This window comes from Mus musculus, chromosome 13 (genome assembly GCF_000001635.26).
Source record: "Mus musculus strain C57BL/6J chromosome 13, GRCm38.p6 C57BL/6J".
In the NCBI taxonomy this organism is placed as follows: domain Eukaryota; kingdom Metazoa; phylum Chordata; class Mammalia; order Rodentia; family Muridae; genus Mus; species Mus musculus.
Genome location: NC_000079.6, coordinates 54,574,125 through 54,583,266, shown reverse-complemented (window position 1 = coordinate 54,583,266; position 9,142 = coordinate 54,574,125). Strand labels below are relative to the sequence as shown.

At 51.4% G+C, this 9,142-nt stretch overlaps 1 protein-coding gene and 1 non-coding gene across 4 annotated transcripts; both read right to left on the bottom strand.

The window, feature by feature from the left end:
- Window positions 1-501: 501 nt before the first annotated feature.
- Window positions 502-8,220, bottom strand: Arl10 (ADP-ribosylation factor-like 10). 3 transcript variants are annotated; one of them, NM_001377082.1, is made up of 4 exons: window positions 7,990-8,220; window positions 7,319-7,517; window positions 4,299-4,474; window positions 504-4,128 (listed from the first exon to the last, which is right to left on the bottom strand). In NM_001377082.1, the coding sequence occupies exons 1-4, from the start codon at window positions 8,170-8,172 to the stop codon at window positions 4,123-4,125; spliced, it is 564 nt and encodes a 187-aa protein (NP_001364011.1). In that variant the 5' UTR covers window positions 8,173-8,220; the 3' UTR covers window positions 504-4,122. The 3 variants fall into 3 exon arrangements, with proteins under 3 accessions (XP_011242846.1, NP_001364011.1, NP_064352.2); NM_019968.3 differs by having other exon boundaries at window positions 504-2,546; XM_011244544.2 differs by lacking the exons at window positions 7,319-7,517; window positions 7,990-8,220 and adding an exon at window positions 5,123-7,308 and having other exon boundaries at window positions 502-2,546.
- Gm24195 (predicted gene, 24195) lies at window positions 5,046-5,128 on the bottom strand. The gene has a single exon (NR_162773.1). It is a non-coding gene; the product is annotated as a predicted gene, 24195 (primary transcript).
- Window positions 8,221-9,142: the final 922 nt, after the last annotated feature.

The window sequence follows — 9,142 nt, the reverse complement described above, 5'->3', positions numbered from 1 at the left end:
CCCTGAATAATGCCATTCTGGCATTTATTGTTACTTTCACCGTAGAGAGCTGGTGACACTCCACTTTACAAGTTGTCCTTGTTGGCCCCGTGCTGCTAGCTCATGGGCTGGAGAGCATCATCTTCCAGGTATAAGGGCAGGAGAAAGTTGATTGCCAGAAAGGACTTTGGCCTCTGAGGTTGTGGAGTAAAGTATCTGCCAAGACCCGAATCAAAGTCTGAGGTCTGGCCCTGTGGCAGGGGGTGGATGTCATCGTCCTGCAGCCGGCTTGTGTTGATAGTTCCTCCTAAACTAGTGTAGGTGCAGAGTGCCCAGAGAGTGTTTGTTTTCTAGCACTGGGAAGCCTGCCTTGAGGGGTCAGTCCTCTCTACCCATGTTTATATGGGTCAAACTCTGGTCATCAGGCTTTACCTACTGATCCAGCCTGATTGACTGTGCGTTCTCCAGAGCAGCTGGGATCATAAACCACCAGGTCTAGCCTCAAGTAAAGTCACTTCAGGAGACACAGTGAAATTGTTTATTCTTAACACTCCCCCACCCCTTGGACAATATGACAATTGTACATGATAAAACGCATTAGACAAAGGTCTTTCAGTTAGGAAAAAGAAATTCTCTCAATAAGTCTGGTTGTAAGGTAAGCTTTAGCACTGGGGAGAGGCGGAATCCTCAGAACAGACATACAATGTCCAACAAAATTTCAACTACTTTAAAATCCTAGTCATTCTTTAAATATTTAGTACAAAAGCAGGACAATCCCTTGTAATGAGAGTGCTTTGTCCTGTAGTAATTCTGTTCTCATGGGCTGGAGTCCAAGGGCACAGCCCGCCCCCCTTCTGATGATTGTGCTCACGTTAACGACGCTTTCCACTTCCTGGGCTGTATGTTGGACAATTGGCAAACAGCACAGTGATTCTCAAACAGCAGACTGAATGCGCCAGGCGTGATGGCACAGTGCTTCCTATAATCCCAGCACGGGAGGCTGAGGAAGGACAAGTGCCATCAATTCAAGGCCAGCCTGAGCTACAGAGTGACACTGTCTCAAACAACAGTGCTGTTGTCATTCAGTGTCCCTGGCAGACCGAGGCTCTTTTGCCTGCACCAGGGTCAACATGGGGTCCAGCTTTGCATCGGTCACAGTCGTGGAATGTTCACTTCAGAGAATACAGAATTTCAGTCTGTTTTTGGCTGGCAAATAAATGGTCCCAGAAGGCTTGGTGATGTGCCCGCCGTGGGCACAGGAAGAGTCATTCTGATGGCTCGTCTAGTCCTATCCTAAGTCCTGGACCATGAGTACTAGGTCTCCTTGAGGTACTTGCTTCCAGTTATGGTCTCAAGGCCAGTTTGGGGGAGGGGAGGGGAGGGGAGGGGAAAGCTACAGTTCTGTGTCTCCATTGACAGCTATAGGTTACCTAATCTCAATCATAATTCCAAACAGTTCTAAGCTTCAGCTTTTCTGACAGTCTCCTAGGGTTTTCATTACAGCACCTAGAAACAGAACCTAGAACTTTGGCCCATTCCTTTGATAAATACATAAATAAATAAATAAAATGCCATTCTGAGGCTGACCCCCCCCCCCCCAACCCCCTAGCTCCAGTCTTGTTCCAGGACTCCGGCTCCTTCCTTCTCTAGACTTGTGTAAACATGGGTGTTGGCACAGTTAGTACAAAAGCAGCAGGTTGTCTCCAGACCTGGGCAAAACCACCCTTCACCCTGTTCAGTGAACTGCACTTTGTGGTCAGTAAAGACTGGCAAGGCCAGGCTGTAGTAACAGTGGGGAGGTGTCGAGAAGATTCTGTGCTAAGGTTTTCAGGTTTGGCACTGCCAGGGATGGCATTTAGGAAAAAAAAAAACATGGAAATCATCTCCCTTTAAAAATAATGGCCCCGGGGCTAGAAAGGCAGGAACACAAGGCCACAGACAGAGCGAGCAGGGGCTGGAGGATAATGAAGGACTAGGAGCGAGGACTTGCTGTGCTGTACCCAGAACCTTTCCACATGTTAAATGTATGATGTTACCAGGAGTGAACCATGAGACATGAGACGGGAGACGCAGGCTCAGAAGTACCTGTGATATCCACACTGCTCTGCAAGCAGTGGGACCTGCAAAGGGGGGTTGGGGGGCACTGAGCCTGCTGAGCATCACACTGCAGGAAGGCAAGGCAAGGCAAGCTGGAGCTACACTATGGCGTCCTCCCTGCCTCAGCCCCACGTCTACCTCACCGGGAAGACTTCTGCACGGATTTGGCCTTGCTCTTGAGGAAGAGAGGAAGCGTTGCTATGATGCTCCTGCCCAAGGCCTAGGCTAGCAACAACAATGCGGAAGAAGGCAGAAATGTGGTATTCAAGGCTGGGCAGCAGGCAGGTGGGTCCAGCTTAGGAGAGAAGCTGCAAGAGCAATTTCCAGATGTGCACAGTGCCGGGTTCCCCAAAGCCAGATCCTGCAGGGGCAATGCTGGCTGCCAAGAGGAAAACCTCCCTCTGGTTATAACTAGCAAGGAGGCCCAGCTCCTGCTGCAGCTCCACCATATTCATGGCCCCGCTCAGGTCCTGCAGTGAACACAAGCCAGCACAGCATGGATGTCAGACCGATCCCAGTATGATAACAGACATAAATGTTCAGCTACTACTCTGGACCCCAAATCCCAGGAAGTGCCTCTAGATCCTGTGGAAGAAATTCGGTGCCCTCCTTCATCATTTTGTGGCACCCTTTTTTCATGGAGTAATCCATCATTGTCACAAGAAATAGCCCTTTCTAACTTGTTAGGCACCAAGATGGTACCTGCCTACCAAGTCCTTGGTTCTCAGGATCCACATAACTAATGAGGAAGCTGGTTCAGTGATGTCATTTAGCTCCTCACGATGATAAACAGCAGATTTAGGTTCCAAGGTCACATTAATGACCACACTTTTTTTTTTTTTCCGAGACAGGGTTTCTCTGTGTAGACCTGGCTGTCCTGGAACTCACTCTGTAGACCAGGCTGGCCTCGAACTCAGAAATCCGCCTGCCTAATGACCACACCTTTGAACCTTCTGGAATCCCTACTCTGTCTTATGACTACAATGTAAGAGCATACGGTGGGGTAACTCCCAGACAATCTGGGGTTGGGGAAAGGGAAAAAAGGCTACTAGATACTGTAGCTGATCCCTTTAAAGTTCATCATTGGTTCGGGATCCCTGGAGCAATTCTTCCATGGTAAGACCCCTCAGTTGCCTCCTGTACTGGTTTGAATGAAAATGGCCCCCACAGGCTCACAGTTCTGAATGCTTGATCCAAGGTCAGTGAACTGTTTGGGATGGTTAGGAGGTATGGATTTGTAGGGAAAAGTGTATATCTTCAAGGTTTCAAAACTGAAACTGTGAGCCAGCAATACACTCTCTGTAAGTCCCCTCAGTCATGATGTCTCTTTACAACAAGTAACTAAGATAACTCAGGTAAGTAACGGAGACACCTCCTGTCGGTTCAAAATGCCATAAACTATCAGCTATCAATTATAATGGTCTAACAGTTCAGTGCCCTGGGTACTTCTGAGGCTCTAAGAAAACACCATTGGGGCTGGAGATTTGGCTCAGTGGTTAAGAGCATTGACTGCTCTTCCAGAGGTCCTGAGTTCAATTCCCAGCAACCACATGGTGGCTCACAACCTCTGTAATGGGTTCCAATGGCCTCTTCTGGTGTGTCTGAAGACAGCGACAGTGTGCTCATATGCATAAAGTAAGTGAATAAATCTTTTTTTTTTTTTTTAAAGAAACAACAGAGCTTATCATGGGGTGTGGCGGGACGAAAGCGGGGTGATGGCTGTCAGGTGTTCACACTGTGCCTGAACATTGTGCTCCCATTACTTAATGTACCCCACTTCTCAGCTCAGTGCAGGCATCCCAGCACCACCATCCTCTATTATGTCACCCTGAGCTGTGGTGGCCCCACCAATAAAGCGGAAACAGTATTGTATACCTTGCATAAGGCCAATAATGTCATTTAAGGGAGGTGTGGTGGTACACACCTACAATCCCAGAACTTAGGGACAGAATTATGAGTTCCAGCCAGCCTGGGTTGCATAAAGTATTCAAGACAGATGTCTCAAAAAAATCCAGGAAAATAAAGTACTGAAGACTGCGGCTGGCATCACATCTGTAAAGGGTAACAGAAGATAGGGGGACTGAGAAAAGAAACCGGAAGGAAGGATGAAGTGGAAAGGGGAGGGCGGGGACAGTATGTCAGGCACTGGCTGGTTATGCCATGCAATCCTATGCCCAGGCATCAGTGAGAAGACCAACTGGCTCACCTCCCATAGCACTCACCTGCTTGTTGGCCACTATAACAACAGGCAGATCCGGATCCCTGTCCAACAGTTTCTGCAGCTCCTGCCGAGCCCAGGGCAGCCTTAGCCGGTCAGTCGAGTCCACCATGAACACCAGCACGTCCACCTCGTTGACAAACTCCTTCCAGTAAAAGCGCAGGTTCTGGCTGCCACCAACTGAAGAGAGGCCAAGGGTCAGCTCAGAGCAGAGCTCCCTGTAGCATGGCTCTGCCCATAGCCCCAACCCACTTCCGGATCCTAAGGGTCCACTAGTCAGGGACAAAGAAGCTGCCACAGCCCAGAGCCAGTCAGATCTCCTGAGAGGGCGCTACCCTAGTGTACCAGTCTCTTACTGAACAAAGAGGTCTCAGCAGACCCCCAAAGGCACCGGCTGCATTGGGCCGTAGTTGCTGGGCTTCCTTGCCTCTTATCAGTTCCTAGCTCCCTCCCTGGTCAATGATAACTGATGGGAAACCAGGGATCCCTAAGCCTAGAAAAGCTAGAGTCCCATGCCTTGCCAGTGTACCACTACCCCCAACTCAGTCCCACTCAGGCTTGTCATCCCTTCCTCTCCCTCCCTCGGGAACACTGTACAGAGTCGTGCCAAACGACATTAGCCACAGTGTCCGCCCGCGCCTGGGCTGCCTTTCTGTTCCTCTTTGCCCCTCTGCTCAGTTCCTCTTGGCTACCCTGCACCCCAATCCGGTTCTGCTTCTCTCTCTCTCTCCACTCTAAATCCCCCCAAAAGCCTCAGCACAATGTCTTGGCACACAGTAGGCACTCATCAAATACTTACTGAGTGCTTACCAGGTGCCAAGCACTCACCTGGGTGCTGGGTATCAGGCTGGAGTCCCGGCTCTCTAGGAACTCCCTCCCTAGCCAGAATGGACCAGGCAACCAGATAAGACATATTCTAGAAAGCACGGAATCAAAACCAAGGGAAAACAAGGGGAAGTGGCCGGAGTGTGCTGCTGGTCTTGGGTTGGGCGATCTGGAAATGTCTCCTCAAGGAGGCTGGGTGTGAGCGGAGAGGAGGATGAGGAGCTAGCCACAGGAAGAAGCAAAAGCAAGCATCTCGGGCAGCACAAAGAACAAGCTCCACGCATGCGCGGAAGGGAAAACGTGACAAGCAAGGGGCCTCCAGAGAGAGAGAGAGAGAGAGAGAGAGAGAGAGAGAGAGAGAGAGGAGAAAAGGGTCCAGACCATGTTTCTGAAAGATACCAGTCGCTGACTCCATGGGACGATCTGCAAGGGAGCAACTGTAGTTCTAAATGGGAGAGACGAAAGGGGCTTGAAGCAGACAGCAGCCCTCGGAGTAGGCCAGGCTATGCAAGTGTACCGCGGACAGAACCGATACATTCGATTTCCTAGGTGGTGCACTAAGGAAGGTGTTGCCAGTAATAAATGTGCTCCCTTGCCAGTTCTGCCACAGTGTGCATTCTCAGCTGATCCCCAAGCCACGATGCCGAGACCACGTGAAGGGACTGTTGTGGGGGAAAAAAGCTCTAGGACTTGATTGACAGCTTTCCTGCCACCGCCTCCGGAGGGCTGGGATTACAGGTGTGAACCAACAGGCCTGACAGCCATTTGGGTCTGAATCCTGATGTCCGTCAGAACATGGGTTTGTGAGAACACCTCACTTGGGTGGGAAAGTGAACGCTCCTTCTGTCAGGCACTCACTGAATTCCTGTCCTTTGGCTCAAGAAGAGACAGAGAAAGCTTGATGGGTGGTCCTAAGTAAAGATCAATGTTTGCTACGACCTGGGAGAAAAGGTATGGCCAGGCATGACCAGACCACAAATGCTTAAGAACGAGACCCACTCAGGCTAAGAGTTCGGCTCTCAAAGCTCAACTCTATCCCTAGTGCTTAAATAAGCACACCCAGGCTTCACAGTTTTAGTCCTGTGCCTCGAAGTCCCTCCTAACTCCTCAGAGACTGAGGCTAGACCCAGGTGGAGAAGTCCAAAATCCCAAGACTCCTACATCTACAGGTAGGGCTCCTCAGTCGCCTCTCAGACCACTCACTCAATAAGCCCCCTCGGGTACCTATTAGAGGGCTGAGCCTTTGGGCCAGAAATGGATCATACACTCTGTGACCACAGTGTTCCTGGCCTCATCAGGGACAGAGGGTGAGTGACAAATCCTGCAGCAGGAGGGGACCAGAGTCAGGCAGAGGCCAGACTTCAAAGGTAAGCTTCAAAAGATGTCATTCACAAATCACACTTGAGGCTTGGTTGTGGCCGTGTGTACCTGTAACCCTAGCACTCAGATGGTGGAGAAGGAAGGTTCGAGTGTTCAAGACCAGCCTCAATGCCATGAAACCATCTCAAACAAATGACAAAACCCCGACTAATGGAAGAAAAGACACTATAGCTCAGAATGAGTGGTAGTAGTTTGTCAAGTGTTCCAAGCAGAGAGATGCATGCAAAGAACAGGTAAGAAACAAGTCCCCTTCGTGAGGGCCAGGAGGACCTGCTGCATGAGAACACCGGGCTGGAGAGATGGCTAAGCCATTACGGGCACTGGCTGCTCTTCCAGAGGTCCTGAGTTCAAACCCCAGCAACCACATGGTGGCTCACAACCATCTATAGGGGGATCCGATGCCCTCTTCAGGCAGCCAGAACACTGGAACACTGGGGGAAACCTTTCGTGATCTAGCTTGTCAGAAACCTGTTTGTACATGTATCTAACAGGCAGGTTAACTGATGGCAGTTTTGTGGAGTTGTGTGGGGTATTTTATAAGCAGTGTTTGTCAAATACCTGGCATATGAACCCTTAGCTGTTAGTCTGCCAGTGTAAGGCATGTGTGGTGAAAGGTAGGTGGACCATTTGGATACACAGGATAAGGAAAAATCCTAAGTGTTAGAATGTTCTGTATCTTGTGCCCTGAAGAGAAGCAGGAAGGGTTTCATAAAGGGGAAATGTCCTGATTAGAAATGCATTGTATGATAATCTCCAAATAATCTAGGCCCTGGGGCATCAGTGAGGACAGGGAGAAGGGGGAGTGTGTCTCTTGCTCACTCTCTAACAGGTCCACCTCGAAATTCTTGGTAGGCAGCCGAACAGAGTTGAAGCCCCAGGTAGGGACGTGGCCTTCCACCGGTGGCTTCCCGGCCAGCATGCGCAAGAACGTGCTTTTCCCTGAGCCATCCAAGCCCAGCACCAACACTTCCCGCTGCTCCAGCTCTTCCAAGGCCGGCTCATCTTCCTCGTCCTCGGGCTGTGGGACAGAGACGAAGGCTGCAATCCCCAACCTCCTTCTTGACCCTCCCTTCCCTAGGGACAACGAAGTGCACCACGGTGCCCCTGCACGCCATCCACGCGTCCCGGGGCAGGCACCTGTGGTCTGACATTGCAGGGCAGGAGCTGCTTTTTGAGTCCTAAACTAAAAGTCTCACTTTTCTTTTTGACTCCTCATGATTTCGCGCACAATCTTTCTCATCATAAATCCTTGGCTTCCACGAACAGTAAACCCAAGACAATCCCAAGATCTCACGATTATCCGGCACCGGGAATGAGGGCTCTACCAGGGATCCCCGGGGCGGCGCCACTGCGCTTACTGCACTGTCGCCTGGCTGGCTCCTACCGCGCCCACGGGGCTACCGAGCCCGATGCCCTGCCCGGGCCCTCGCGCTTGCACTCCGCGCTCACAGCATGCGTAGGCCTCCCTGACCTCGGCGGCTCGCACTCACCTCCCACTCGTCCCACTGAGGGAGGCGGGCAGTGTCCGCGCCCCACCAGGCCTCGCCCCGGTCCCAGCGCCGCTCCCGGCCGCGGCCGAAGTAAGCTTTCCAGAGGATAAAGAGCACAGAGCCCAGCACGGCTGCGGCGCCACCCAGAGCCAGCACCAAGGGGCCCAGCGGCCGCGGCGCCATTTGGCCTGGGAGCAAGACCGACCAGCCTGCGGTGGAAGATGGAGCTGTGGCCGCGCCCACCCGCCGGACCCCGCCACACTACAAGCCCCACAATGCACTGCTCGCTGCCAGCGAAGGCTGCGCTTGTATTGCGGTGGGGAAGGGGCACTAGGGTGGGATGGGCTTTCCGAGTAGGGGTTCGGTCCAGGATGGATCTTCCACTCCCTGACCAGTGTGGTAGAAGTGAGGCTGTGCGGACCTGTTGAGTCCCTTCAGAGAAGGAAACACTGAGACTTAGCAGGTATTAAGTTGCTCAAGGTCGCACCATAGTCTAGTTTGGCATTTAAACCCAATCTATGTCACCTGGGTATTTCTCAGGACCACAAAAAAGAGAAATCTCGAAACTAATTATATGGGATCATACGCCAGTGGGATGGCAGAAGGAAGAAGTTTCTCCAAACCTTTGGTGGCTTACTGTGCACAGCAATGAAGAATGTCTGTCTGGCAAGGAAAGTTCAGAGCAATCACATTGTCAGCCACTCCCAGAGACTGCAGGGCTTCCAAGTACTGCATCAGAGAGAAGAGAAACAGGAAAAAAAATGGTGCCCCAAGCTACAGCAGTCCTTTGGCCTTCACTGCGTCTGCGGGATAATGGGAGAGAGTGTCCCAGTGTCCAGCTATGCCTGCCTCTTTAAAGTAGCACGCACACTACACACTCCTTAGCCAGTTTCTCTGTGCCCTAACCTCTGTTCTTTTTGGGCCCCCTTACTTTTGGCTACATATCTATGCTGCTTCCCCTTCTGTCTTGACTTCTTGTTTCTTAGGGTTTTTTGTTTTGGTTTGGTTTTTGGTTTTTCGAGACAGGGTTTCTTTGTGTAGCCCTGGCTGTCCTGGAACTCACTCTGTAGACCAGGCTGGCCTTGAACTCAGAAATTCGCCTGCCTCTGCCTCCCAAGTGCTGGGGATTAAAGACGTGTGCCACCACGCCCGG

What these genes read in the sequence shown, in the direction of transcription:
- Arl10 (NM_019968.3), bottom strand. Translation starts at nt 8,172, where the DNA reads ATGGCGCCGCGGCCGCTGGGCCCCTTGGTGCTGGCTCTGGGTGGCGCC. An exon ending in CTCAGTGGGACGAGTGGGAG is followed by an intron (nt 7,518 to 7,989) that starts GTGAGTGCGAGC and finishes TCTGTCCCACAG; the next exon opens with CCCGAGGACGAGGAAGATGA. An exon ending in CGAGGTGGACCTGTTAGAGA is followed by an intron (nt 4,475 to 7,318) that starts GTGAGCAAGAGA and finishes GCCTCTCTTCAG; the next exon opens with TTGGTGGCAGCCAGAACCTG.